Source organism: Daktulosphaira vitifoliae, unplaced genomic scaffold (assembly GCF_025091365.1).
Source record: "Daktulosphaira vitifoliae isolate Bord-2020 unplaced genomic scaffold, ASM2509136v1 Scaffold_1, whole genome shotgun sequence".
Taxonomy (NCBI): domain Eukaryota; kingdom Metazoa; phylum Arthropoda; class Insecta; order Hemiptera; family Phylloxeridae; genus Daktulosphaira; species Daktulosphaira vitifoliae.
This window is the reverse complement of record NW_026099572.1, coordinates 57,731,305-57,746,618: the sequence shown is the minus strand read 5'-3', so window position 1 is coordinate 57,746,618 and position 15,314 is coordinate 57,731,305. Positions and strand designations below refer to the sequence as shown.

At 25.2% G+C, this 15,314-nt stretch overlaps 1 protein-coding gene across 6 annotated transcripts in view; it reads right to left on the bottom strand.

Annotated features, from left to right (window-relative positions):
* Window positions 1-13,979, bottom strand: part of LOC126895300 (uncharacterized) — a 33,549-nt gene extending 19,570 nt beyond the window's left edge. For 2 of the 6 annotated variants that reach the window (XM_050667024.1, XM_050667025.1), the window contains exons 1-4: window positions 13,814-13,979; window positions 3,152-3,193; window positions 2,326-2,367; window positions 2,146-2,187 (exon numbers count right to left, since the gene is read on the bottom strand). In XM_050667024.1, coding sequence (XP_050522981.1) covers window positions 2,146-2,187; window positions 2,326-2,367; window positions 3,152-3,193; window positions 13,814-13,903 — 216 coding nt within the window. In that variant the 5' untranslated portion in view covers window positions 13,904-13,979. Of the gene's footprint in view, window positions 1-2,145; window positions 2,188-2,325; window positions 2,368-3,151; window positions 3,194-3,471; window positions 3,554-13,813 lie in introns of those variants that run through there. The other 4 variants (XM_050667026.1, XM_050667028.1, XM_050667027.1 and 1 more) reach the window with 3 other exon arrangements.
* Window positions 13,980-15,314: the final 1,335 nt, after the last annotated feature.

The window sequence follows — 15,314 nt, the reverse complement described above, 5'->3', positions numbered from 1 at the left end:
AAAAATAATAAAGAAGTTATATTTTGCTTTACTTTTACGTGTATAAAAATTTAAAGGGCTTGATACAATAATTTTCAATAAAAACTGTTTGTTACTATAAAAAAATGCACTGGACTACAAGGAACTTTCATCAGAAGCAAAAATATACTGTTCTAAATCAACTTTTTGCGTTGTTTTCAAATCTGCAAGTAGACTATTTCTATCACTTCTAATTTTTTATATTATTACTAATTATATATATAAAATAATAATTAAAAGAAAAAAAAATTTGTTTTCAAATTATTACTGATTTGATTTTTAATATGTTAAAAATAATCAGTCCAAATTTTCAATTTTAACCTATTTTTTTGGTTCTTTAAAGTTGATGAAAAATTTTTGATAAAGATTTATGAAAGTTTATAGTAAAATAAATTGAATATATTACCATAACTTTTAGCTCAATTACAAGTTTAAAATTGACATCTAGGCCAGTCAACAAAGGAAAAATTGCGGAAAAAATTTTGTTTTTTTAAAAGTTGAATTAAAATATGTATAATGACATACTAATAGTCCTCAAGATTGGAATTGAGCTTTTTTTTTAAATCCTCGCAAAAGTTCAAAAATATGAGCTTTCTTAATTTTCTCAAAAAAAAATATTTAACTTACAAAAAAAAGTTTCGCACAAAAGTTGTTTAAAAGACAATTATAAATAAAAATATAATCTTATATTTTTTCATTTAAACAAATATTTTTCGAGTTACATTACATTTAATATGAGTAATAAAATTTATATTCCATTTTTTTCATTTTACGGTTACTTTTTATCATGTTATACTTACATTAGACACAATGTTATAAATGCATATGTGTGTATGTGTGAGTTTATTTATTTATTGTATCATTAAAGTGTAGTGTATATTGAGATACAACCGATAGAGTAGGTAATTGATTTGACGCTATATTATTTAAACCCAACTAAACGCTAAATTGTACATTCCGAAATAACAATCATATTATGTCAATTGCCACCGGAATATCTGGTAATATTTTTCTTTTTCTTTGCCTTAATCCCAACTACTTGGGGTCGGGCACCCTTATCCTAAGATTCCACTTGACACGATCTCCCACATCTTCTACGCTCACATCAGCTGTCCTCAAATCGCATTCAATAGCATCCCTCCATCTCTTTTTTGGTCTTCCTCTATCTCTTCTTCCTTCAACATTCATTTCTATAACTGTTCTTACAGCTTTCGATTCTTCTTTCCTCATACCATGACTAAACAATCTAAGTCTATTTTCTGTCATCTTATCCACGATTGACGCAACACCTATACTTCCTCTTATATGCTCGTTCCTTATCCTATCTTCTCTAGTCACTCCACTCATCCAACTAAGCATTCTCATCTCTGCTACACTTATTCTCTGCTCTACTTTCTTATCAACCGCCCAACACTATTAACCATACATCATAGCTGGCCTCACAATTTCATACTAAATTTAAAAACTATAATTAGTATTTATTCATATATTATATTTTAAAATCAAAGAACTACTAATCAGGATATAATTAAAGAAATAAGAGTTCATGTTGCTTTTAAAATATTTCACCAATTTCTCTAAAGGAAACACTATCTACAGATTTGCATCGAAGCGTTTCTTATGATAGTGATTTTAATCACTGTCAGATATCATCTATACTTGTCCCATCTATGCCTCGTCCACACTGTGCCTCGACCCCACTGTGCTACCGTTTTTAACCTTTCACCTTAATGCGCGCATGTGTTTTTTTGCTTTTTTTTTTATTAGCATAATAATTTTGCTTATTATTAATATTTCCATTTTTATGTAGCTATTTTAACAAAAAATAAAAGTTTTGAACATAAACTCTATTATAAATATATAGAATGTTCAGTAAGTAAAGAAACGGGTTTTAATTGTTCTCATTACTAATAACAATTGACCTGTTTCGTTACTTACTGAACACTTTGTATAAGTGACTTGTGTATACTGGAATATAACTAGTATTTTTTAAAGAGAATGTCATTTTTATTCACAAGAAACATTATACAAAAAATGAAAATTCTTCGAAATTTTTAAAATTAATTATGATTAATTTAGTTATTTTATTTTGCATCGATATACTTAAATAAATAAATTTATACTTACTAAGAGTGCAGATTCAGTCATAGATATTTTTCTTTCATTCTCCTTAATATATAGTTACAAAGTTATGATTTTAGACAAATTTCATTTTAATTCTTAAAATTATTTTTATTTAATAGGCAATATCCTGAAATTTTTTTATTAAACCTTTTAACATTATTCGGTTAGTTATTCCATACATACCATTGGTGCTAGTTCAAGTAAATGTTTTTTACTTTCTTGATTCTGAAATTATATAATATAATGTAGCCTATTATCTTTAAAGCTAAAAGTAAAAACATTTTATTTAATATTTGGTTTAATAGTAACATAATTATAATTTCATAATCTATTGCTATTAATCCAGGAAGTAAATATTTATAAACATTTTTGGGAATCGTTGTATTATTAACTTTGTGCAAGATTTAAAAAACAAAATGTTCTAGTATTTAAGACGGAATGGAATAAATTGTAGAAAAGAGTACTTCGGGTGTACCGTGGGTAATATTATTTTTGTGTTGCTCATTTTGACAATAATTCTTACTATCGTGTATTACTTCATTGTACTCTAAAAGTATTTTTGTTTTTCACGTTTAATTTTTTTAAATTATATTTTTTAATTATTACTTTTGCATCATAATTAAACTATTTTTCCTTTTATGTTATTATAAGTAAAGATATAAGGTGTTTCTCTTTAAAATACAGCTGGGTCTCTATACGACATGACCTTGGTAGTAACTTAATGAGTAATTTGTGCTGGTAACAGTACCGTAGTCTTATTACTCTTTTAGGCTACAGCTGATAGTTTTGGACATACCCCTTGGTTGTGTCATATGAGAAAAAGTTTATACTTGTGTCAGTTAGGACTCAAAGGTTTCATTTATTTATATAGCTGTTAGGGATACAACAAAGTTGTATTATTATTTGAAAAAGATACAAAAATACATATACCATAAATTGTGAAATGTTTTTTTATTATTCCTTTTTTTTAATTGAATTAAATTAAATAAATTAGTTATTCTTTATTTACCTTGGGTGTATGCTCAGGTATAATTTTATTACTTCTTTGAACCTAAAATTATAGAAATATAATTTTAATATAGAACCAAGGCTTGAAAACGATATAATTTTTTTCGTTTTTGATTTCAATTCAGCTTATTAATATAACAATTTTATAACTTTTGTATTAATAAAAATGTCAATTTAAACATTTTCGATTTCGATTTAATTAATGATATTGATATTATCGTTTTTTGTTTTTATGGATTTTCATTTAACTAGTTTTATCGATTTTTACCATCTATCTACTAATAAGTTTATTTAGAAACAATTTTGCTAATTTTAAAATACCTTAATAGAGTATTTAGGATAGTCTCCTCTTGTGGCTATCATTATGGCCAATTTTTAGTTGCAGTATTAAGAATTGTTTTTAAAATATACTTAACTAAGTGTTAAACTGAAAATTAAAAAAGAAGAAATCAATTTAATTATTTATAATGAAAAATTTTACAATTTACTTTGTCGTTTTATTGAATATTAATTCTCCAATCACAATTATTTTCACACAATGGTAGGGAATTTTACTACAAACAATTAAGAATAGCCTGTCGCTAGTGTTTGCACATTTATTGCACAATTGGTTCAATGCATCAAACAAGTCCTAATCATAATTTTATTCTTAAAAGATCTTACAAAATATAAATTTATCGATTGAACAATATCAGAAATATCTATAAAAAAATTTGTGATCAATTGTGGAAGCTGTAGTTTTATCATTTTATGATAACGTTACAGTAATAGAAAAAAGAAAAATGGTTGTAGTTCTCAATTCAGAAGTAGAAGAAGAAATAGCAAATCCTACATTCTCAAGCCACAACACGCATCTAAATTATTAAGTAAAAGCCTTGAATAATTTATTAATGTTAATTCTAAAGAATTTTTCAAACGCTTTAATATAAACTAATATATATACATATATATAAATTTGTTGAATAACGATACACCGAAATGATAGTTTGATGAGAGCTATAACAAAACTTACCAGTAGTCAATGTTATCGCATAACGAGGAGTTAAATTTATTGAAAATAATAATGAAAAAATCGTCCAATATCAAACTCAAAAACAATATATATTATTAGTTCTAAAGAAAATAGAAAAAAATACCCGGATTCTAAAAAGTAAATTTTATGTTTTAAGCACATTACAAATATTTTATAGATTAGGTTATTTATATTAATTCATAAAATATTTTTGTTTACTTATACGTTTTCATATTTTTTTATAGATATTCAAATAGCTATACATTTCTAATTATTTCATTGACTGATGAGTTTAGAAAGATATACTTCAAGTAATTTATTTTTGAAAATAGACCAACTATAACTTATATACGATACATTTTTCTATAACTCAAATAGATCGTCAGGAGTATAAAAAGTAATAAAATACTTCGTGTTTGCTGTTAAACCTAAAAATGTGTGTGTTATGACCTATTTTTACAGTTAAATATTAGATATCTGTCTTTTTTTATATGAGTAACTTTTATAGGAAATAATAAGATAAACAAATAAGGTTCTTATAGATTTCTTAACATTCGTATAATTTTTAATATAAAAAGAAATAATCAAAAAACTCTCCTCCACAACAAACTCAACCCATTTGCCATTTAGGATAACTTTACCTGAAACTTTGTATGAATGATCTCAACCTTATTTGAACAAATTTAAGCATTATAATTTTTAAAAAGTTAAATTATAAATAAATACCAACATAATTCACATAAGCAGAGCCTAGTTTAAAAAGATGTCTATCCTCATACAGTTTAGCAGAATTTGTTTACACCATATGTGAAACTCCTGGTTGTATGGCAATATTCAGTGGAGAAATCATCTACCTCATGAAATGCAAACCAGTGCTAGTCGAAATGGCAAAAAAAAATACTTATTTTCATGAATTACGGGTTTCAATAAAACCCGTATCAAAATCAATCATTCTTTATGGTACCAAAACCACACATATTACAAAAATATGGGACAGAAACTACTTGTAACAATAGATTACCATGTCCTTACTTCTTAGATGGAGAATGGTTTAGACTCAATCCACATTTAATTGATGTCAAAACACCACAGATATTAAAACCAGAAACCAAATTTTCATGGAATTATAAATCCCCGGAATAATTAATGTCCGCTGGCATTTATAATTGAGATATAATGCAAGCATTACAAAAACACCTAATATTCGCTCAAGAAATTACAACAATACAAAACAATATTGTTCGTCAAACATTAGGATATCATGAACAGACTAAATAAATCTACACAAAGTTATTGATCCTTCAGTTATAAGTTCAATGGTAGAAGATAAATTACATCAAATTTGGGGATGGTTCATATATTTTGGTACATTCATGTCTGGAATTTTAAGTATTTTTTTACAATTAAAATTCTAACCTCTATTATTAACTCGTGTGAGAATTTTACATTTATTATACAATACCTTTGGTTAGAGTTTGAGATTATTCGATGGAATATTCAATAATATAACTTATTACTTTATGCACAAAAATCAACAACATTATAGCACCAATAATGTTGAACTGAATAATATAAACACAACAAAAAATGATACAACATAAACACAATTAAAAGTTCATTCTTTCATTTATCCAGATATCAGTCAATCAACTCTGCGAGATGTCTGATGAAATTCTTGACATCCCTGTTTTTGCCGACAGAACTCTATAATACACAGGAAATCCAATAATGATGCAATATGATAAAGACATTCAGTATGACACTACTAAGTTCTACGTTTGGCGTTATGGACAAACTGTCTACTTATTTCCGAAACCAACTTCAAATACCAGACATCAAATCATTAACAAAAAACGTAAGCTCAATAGGCAAAATAATCTATGTAATAATTACCCTCAAAAATTGAAAAAATTTCCCTCGTTCCCCGTAAATGGGGGAAACCTCCAAAAAAATTACAATTTTTAAAATCGCTAATTTTTGAAATTTTTTTTACTTAAAATTGTCATAACTTTTTTAAAAATAACCAAATCAATATAATTTGTTTTTATATAGATGCATGATATCATTACCTTTCATTTGGTATTTTTTTTATAAATGTGACCCTTTACCTGCCCATATAAAGAGATTTAAAATGACAACTTTTTCAACCTAACTTTTGAAAGTGTTCCGGAAGTTCTGACACTTTTATATATATTTTAAATTAAAACTAATGCAATGTACTTCATTATGAAAAAAAAAAAATTTCGGACTTTATTTTGTCTTCATGGTGAACTTTTTAACTTTATAACGCTATAACTTATTAAAAAGTGTATGGATCAACACAATTTTTTTATGAGAAATAATATTTTTTAATAATCTCTCTTTTATTTGACATACTTTATCTTAATCAGGATATCAATAAGGAACTAGCAGATCATGTAGCTTTTGGAATAATTCACCAATTTTTTAAAATTAAACACTATCTGAAGATTCGTATCGAAGCGTCTTTTTTAGCTTCGATGCGAAGCTGAGAAGGTATTAATTTTACTATGATGTGTTTTTTTATTTTTTTATTTATTTTTTTTTTTTTTTGTGTCTGTGAACGCTCAATCTCAGCTCTCGCTGGACCGATTTTGATGAACAATATGTCAAAAGATCACAAATCGTATCTAGTCGAAGACATTACCCTCAAAAATTGAAAAAAATTCCCTCGTTCCCCGTAAACGGGGGAAATCCCCCAAAAAATTACAAATTTAAAAATCGCTAATTTTCGATATTTTTTCAATTTTTTTTACTTAAAATTGCCATAACTTTTTTAAAAATGACCGAATCAATATAATTTTTTTTTTTATAGATACCTTAGATAATTACCTATCATTTTATATATTTTTGTGAACATTTGACCCTTTAACAGCCCAAAGGATGGGGTTTCAAAATGGTAACTTTTTTACAAAAAATTAACTTTTTCAACTTAACTTTTGAAAATGTTCCGGAAAGACTGACAATTTTATATATACCTTAAATTAAAGCTAATGTAATATACTTTAATTTGAAAAAAAAAAATTTGACCTCTGGACTTGTCTTCATGGTGAAAATGACTACCGTATGCAAAAATATGCTATTTTTGTGAAAAAATTCTTGATATTATATTTTACATTTTTTAACATTATGTTGCTATAACTTTTTAAAAAATGCATGAATCAACTTTATTCTTTAATGATAAATACTTTATATATACTTCTTTCATTCGACATACTTTTTTTTAAAATCGGACCATTTCCCTTTATACAGGGGGGGTGCAAACCTTTTAAAATGCGTATAGAAAGTAGAACTTTTTCAACTTAACTTTTGAAAATGTTCCGGAAAGACTGACACTTTTATATATATCTTAAATTAAAGCTTATGTAATATACTTTAATTTGAAAAAAAAAAATTTGACCTCTGGACTTGTCTTCGTGGTGAAAACGGACATCAAAGTTAAAGAAAAACGTACGATTTCCGTGAAAAAAATCTCGATTTTATATGTTATATTATTTAATTTATATTTTATATAACTTTTGGAAAAATGTATGGATCAATATTATTATTTTTTTATAATAAATATTTATATACCCCTTTCATCTGGCACGCTTTTTTTGTAAATCGGATCATACCCCTTTAACAAGGGGGGTCAAAACTTTAAACATGCGTATTGTTACTAAGATATTTTCAATTTAATTTTTGAAAGTATTCCGGAAATACTGACACTTTTAAATATATCTTAAATTAAAGCTTATGTAATATACTTTAATTTGAAAAAAAAAAATTTGACCTCTGGATTTGTCTTCATGGTGAAAACGGACATCAAAGTTAAAGAAAAACGTACGATTTCCGTGAAAAAAATCTCGATTTTATATGTTATATTATTTAATTTATATTTTATATAACTTTTGGAAAAATGTATGGATCAATATTATTATTTTTTTATAATAAATATTTATATACCCCTTTCATCTGGCACGCTTTTTTTGTAAATCGGATCATACCCCTTTAACAAGGGGGGTCAAAACTTTAAACATGCGTATTGTTACTAAGATATTTTCAATTTAATTTTTGAAAGTATTCCGGAAATACTGACACTTTTATATATATCTTAAATTAAAGCTTATGTAATATACTTTAATTTGAAAAAAAAAAATTTGACCTCTGGACTTGTCTTCGTGGTGAAAACGGACATCAAAGTTAAAGAAAAACGTACGATTTCCGTGAAAAAAATCTCGATTTTATATGTTATATTATTTAATTTATATTTTATATAACTTTTGGAAAAATGTATGGATCAATATTATTATTTTTTTATAATAAATATTTATATACCCCTTTCATCTGGCACGCTTTTTTTGTAAATCGGATCATACCCCTTTAACAAGGGGGGTCAAAACTTTAAACATGCGTATTGTTACTACGATATTTTCAATTTAATTTTTGAAAGTATTCCGGAAATACTGACACTTTTAAATATATCTTAAATTAAAGCTTATGTAATATACTTTAATGTGAAAAAAAAAAATTTGACCTCTGGATTTGTCTTCATGGTAAAAATGACTACCGTATGCAAAAATATGCTATTTTTGTGTTAAAATTCTGGGTTTTGTATTTTATTTTATTTTAAAATACCTGACAAGGGGAGTACAGATTTTCATAAATATTATATAAATTAAAATTGATATAGTATAGATAGTTAAACTTATTTAAATATGTTTGTTTCTTTTAAGTCGAGAAAAATAACTTTGAAATTTGAACTAGCTTAAATAGCCAATTTTTCAACCGCCGGAAGCAACGTACGGTTGCCGAGTTGGTAAAATTTATGTTTTACACGCTTGGGGTACGAGGTTCCAACCCGCATATGGCAATGAATTTTTTGCATTTTTTCTTAATTCTTTTTAAGTTAGTATAAATTTTAACTCGTTTGATTTTTATCACATTTAGATTCAATAACTTCAATAAAGATCAAGGATCCCATCACTTTAGTCGCCCCTTGCAAGAAGAAATTTCTTATTCGTATTAAAATTATTTTACTATATTTTAAGTTTTCGCTTCGATGCAAAGCCGAGAAGATATTTTTTTGTGACTATCATTTATTTTCTCTGCTCTAACTTGACCTACTTTTTTCAACAATACGTCAAATTACTACAATTCGTATCTAGTTGAAGATATTACTCTCAAAAATTGAAAAAAAAATTCTAATTTATCAATTAAACAGTTAGTTATTACATCGTCTCCATAAAGACAATTAAAATCATTAATTTCTAATGTTTTCAAAATATTTATTAACGAATGAAGTTTGATATGATAGGTTTCAACTACAAAATTAAATCATTTTACTTTGTAATTTAATAATTTTATTACTCTGTTTGTGTGTGCTACTATTAGACTATAATATTCAAATTTTTTTCTAACGTGTTGCTATATAAATCATTTCTAAAAAAAATGATTGTTTTTTCTCCTGAATTAACAATTGATTTTTACAAATATAATCAAATTTTATAATAAACTCAATTGAGTAAATCTTTTTAACAACTTTGTTTTGATTGGTACATTTAGTTAAAGTAAATCATTAAAATTAATTAAGTTCTCAATATTTCAATTATAGAATCTTTTCAACAAACAACAAAAGTTCCTAGGAAATTATTACTATTACTTCTATTTAAGTTATCTATTACCATAAAAATGCAAAAAAATATTGAGCTTTTCTGATAAATTTACAATAAATAGTAATTATAAAACTTTCTGACTGCATATTGATCTTAACGATACAATTTTTTTAATTGTCATAAAATTTTCTATTTAATTATGTCAATGTCAAACTTACCAATTGAGCTAAAAGTTATGGTAAAATAAATTTTTTTTTTTTATTATAAACATTTACAACAATCAACTTTAAACGATTAACAAAATTGGTTAAATATGTCATTTTCCTTATTTTTAACTTATTAATAATCAAATTAATATTAAATATTATATCAAATCAGTATTAATTTAAAACAATTTTTTTTGTTCTTAATTATTTTTTTTTATATGTAAAAACTATTTTTTAATAATATTAAAACTTAGAAGTTATAGAAAAAGTCTAATTGCACATTTTAAAACATCGCGAAAAGTTGATTTAGAATAGTATATTTTTGTTTCTGATGGAAGTTCCTTGTAGTCCAGTGTATAAAACTTATAACTTTGTTAATTGTTATAACTTTATCAAAAATGACCAAATCAGTATATTTTTTTTTATTTAGATGCATGTCTTTATCTATCATTTGGTTTTTTTTATAAATCTAACCCTTTACCTGCCCACAAGAGGGATTCAAAATATTAACTTTTTTTTTTTTAGTTAAAGTAAATCATTAAAATTAATTCAGTTCTGGATATTTCAATAGTAGAATCTTTTTAAATATCAAAAATTACTTAGAAATGATTACTATGATTTCTATTTAAGTGTTCTATTACGATAAAAATGCAAAAAATAATGAGTTTTTCTGATAAATTTACAATAAATAATAATTATAAAACTTTCTGACTGCATATTAATCTTAAAAATAACATTGTTTTAATTCTCATAAAATTTTCTATTTAATGATTCATTCTAGTCAACGAAGGAGTAATTTTGCAGAATAGCAGAAAAAATTCCCAACAAACTTTTTTTTTTTTTGTTTTAATTAGGCAATTGGTGGATTATTCCAAAAGCAACATCAACTCTTATTTCTTTAATTATATCATGATTAGTAGTTCTTTGATTTTAAAATATAATATTTGAATATATACTAATTATAATTATTAAATTTAGTATGAAATTGATATTTAATATTGTAATTTAAACGGAGAAATTATAAAAATAATAAAGAAGTTATATTTTGCTTTACTTTTACGTGTATAAAAATTTAAAGGGCTTGATACAATAATTTTCAATAAAAACTGTTTGTTACTATAAAAAAATGCACTGGACTACAAGGAACTTTCATCAGAAGCAAAAATATACTTTTCTAAATCAACTTTTCGCGTTGTTTTCAAATCTGCAAGTAGACTATTTCTATCACTTCTAATTTTTTATATTATTACTAATTATATATATAAAATAATAATTAAAAGAAAAAAAAATTTGTTTTCAAATTATTACTGATTTGATTTTTAATATGTTAAAAATAATCAGTCCAAATTTTCAATTTTAACCTATTTTTTTGGTTCTTTAAAGTTGATGAAAAATTTTTGATAAAGATTTATGAAAGTTTATAGTAAAATAAATTGAATATATTACCATAACTTTTAGCTCAATTACAAGTTTAAAATTGACATCTAGGCCAGTCAACAAAGGAAAAATTGCGGAAAAAATTTTGTTTTTTTAAAAGTTGAATTAAAATATGTATAATGACATACTAATAGTCCTCAAGATTGGAATTGAGCTTTTTTTTTAAATCCTCGCAAAAGTTCAAAAATATGAGCTTTCTTAATTTTCTCAAAAAAAAATATTTAACTTACAAAAAAAAGTTTCGCACAAAAGTTGTTTAAAAGACAATTATAAATAAAAATATAATCTTATATTTTTTCATTTAAACAAATATTTTTCGAGTTACATTACATTTAATATGAGTAATAAAATTTATATTCCATTTTTTTCATTTTACGGTTACTTTTTATCATGTTATACTTACATTAGACACAATGTTATAAATGCATATGTGTGTATGTGTGAGTTTATTTATTTATTGTATCATTAAAGTGTAGTGTATATTGAGATACAACCGATAGAGTAGGTAATTGATTTGACGCTATATTATTTAAACCCAACTAAACGCTAAATTGTACATTCCGAAATAACAATCATATTATGTCAATTGCCACCGGAATATCTGGTAATATTTTTCTTTTTCTTTGCCTTAATCCCAACTACTTGGGGTCGGGCACCCTTATCCTAAGATTCCACTTGACACGATCTCCCACATCTTCTACGCTCACATCAGCTGTCCTCAAATCGCATTCAATAGCATCCCTCCATCTCTTTTTTGGTCTTCCTCTATCTCTTCTTCCTTCAACATTCATTTCTATAACTGTTCTTACAGCTTTCGATTCTTCTTTCCTCATACCATGACTAAACAATCTAAGTCTATTTTCTGTCATCTTATCCACGATTGACGCAACACCTATACTTCCTCTTATATGCTCGTTCCTTATCCTATCTTCTCTAGTCACTCCACTCATCCAACTAAGCATTCTCATCTCTGCTACACTTATTCTCTGCTCTACTTTCTTATCAACCGCCCAACACTATTAACCATACATCATAGCTGGCCTCACAATTTCATACTAAATTTAAAAACTATAATTAGTATTTATTCATATATTATATTTTAAAATCAAAGAACTACTAATCAGGATATAATTAAAGAAATAAGAGTTCATGTTGCTTTTAAAATATTTCACCAATTTCTCTAAAGGAAACACTATCTACAGATTTGCATCGAAGCGTTTCTTATGATAGTGATTTTAATCACTGTCAGATATCATCTATACTTGTCCCATCTATGCCTCATCCACACTGTGCCTCGACCCCACTGTGCTACCGTTTTTTTTATAGTGATTTTAATCACTGTTAGATATCATTATACTTGATCCAACTATGCCACGTCACCACTGTGCCGCGATCCCCTGTGCTGGGTTTTTTATTGATTATATTATAATATTTTTATTTCCAAATACTTATTTATATTATACGATAGTTGTGAGGGTACAAAACTTAAAATAATTAGGGCGGATGTCGTAATATGCCCAATGTTTTGCATTACGCATCTTACATTTATCAATAAAAAATAATTAATCTATATTTAATACTGATTATATGCAAACAAATAATTAATTTATCTGTTATAACATATACACTGTTGTACACCAGCTATTATATATGTATATACATGTTAAATTGATTATTATATACTATGAATTTTATCTTAAAAATAATTATCATGTTAAGTTCACGAATTGACCAAATCCCCAAATATCCAAACTTGGTCAAAATACCTCAATACCCAACGCACACAACATATACGTTTATTTTTGTATTACTACAAAGACAACACTATCATATTTAGTGCACAAATAATGAAGGATCTATGTGTTCTATTTATTATTTTGTTTAACCATTTGATAAGCTTATCGTTCAACCAGTGAATTAATAAAAATGTTTAAAATAGATCTTAGTAACAGATGACGGTCTATAACTTTAACAATGCCAAAATAACTTTTGAAGAAAACTTTTTTGAAAATAAATTTTACTCTGATGTGTTTTTTTATTTTTTGTATCTGTTACCACTTTTTCTCAGCTCTCACGGAACCGATATCTTTCAATGATAGGTCAAAAGATCGCAAATCGTATCTAGTCAGATAAACGTGTGCAATAATTTATGAGAAATTAAGTTTTCTTATTGTTAAAATTATAAAAAAAAATTGCATAATATAATTTAAGTATAATACGTTATCAAAGTTTAACACATAATATGGTCATACTAACTTAAAAACATTAAAAAAAAAACATTTTAAAATCTTAGTATTTTGATTCACTTTAATGTTACTATGCTACTTAATAGAAAATACTAATTTAGCTCTTTATCATAACATTTCCAATTAAAAAATAATAAAAAATCTACTTACTGGAGTAGTTTGGTGAGCACATTTAATACTCGAAGTAATAACACTTAATGTAAAAAAATTAATTAATATAAAAGTTACGTTTGAAAACATTATTAAACTACCTGAAATAATTTATTAAACAATTAAAAATAAGTATCAGTTTTTGACACAATATAGCGATTTTATAGTTCTTTTTTTTAGAAAATTTAACATGTCCTTAAAGATTTATTATTATGCTATTTACATAAACTATTTTCCGATAGATTAAAATAAAATTCATTTTTTTATTAAATACATAATTTAAAGGTGAATTTATAAACAGTCATTTAATTAATCAAAAGCGATTTAAAAATATATTATAGATTTATTATGAAATCATCATTATTTACACAATATTAAATTTATCATGAAAAATATAATTTATATGATTATCTCTTTTTCTTAAGCAAAGCTTTAGTTAAAAATATATAATAAATTACATTAAGAATAATAAATTACAATTATATAGTAACAATTAATGCTTTAATTAGAATGAATGTATACTTTATTTTATTAATTTCAACGTAAGTGGATAGAAATAAATGGGCTGTAAGATATATATATATATATATANTTTATTAATTTCAACGTAAGTGGATAGAAATAAATGGGCTGTAAGATATATATATATATATATATAAACATTTTAAGCCAATTGTAATAAAAATTTATTAAATAAAAACATTTTTGAATAAAGTAATTATTGTTATTTAATGTCGTCGTATAGAGTTAAAATAAAGAGGCCCTAAATAGTTGACCAAAAAATTTACAAGTATATTTTTCAATAATATTACATAGTCTGCTTTTTCATTTATTCTCACCCAGAATGAATTTCTTTCCTTAGATTAATGTTATGAAAATATACATAGAAGTAATTTTTTTTATAAATATATATAACGGGAAGGTCGTCAATCTTCCTATAAGTGGGTCTTGTAGATTCTTCTATTAAAAATTTATTTAAACAAATTCATAATACATTATTTTGATTTATGTATTATATTATCATTTACTCCACTCCAAACTAGTAGGTTAACTGAAATAGTTCAAAATATATTAAAAATATTTTATGCTTTTACAGTGTACAATGTACACTAAACCTTAAGTTTATAGGCGGACCTAGAGTTTAACCTTTGAGTGTGCCCGAAAATTATTTTTTTTTCTAATATACATGGTTGTATGGGTTTTTGGGAATTTCACGAGGTTATATGTGTTATATATGTAACTTGTAATAGTGTTTATTTATAAATGCATTATAAATACACTCCCAACCGCGCTACATACTACTTCATGTTTTAAATCTTGTAACTCAATAAGTATTTATCCCAAAGTTGTTATTAACACATCAACATTTATTTTGTTAGGTTAATATGCTGCCGCTCGATTGCACCTTTTACATTTCGGCATTCAAATATTTTCACACCTTTCTAAAATTATGCAATTTTCTGTAATATATCAAGGTATACTATATGATGTTCAATCTACC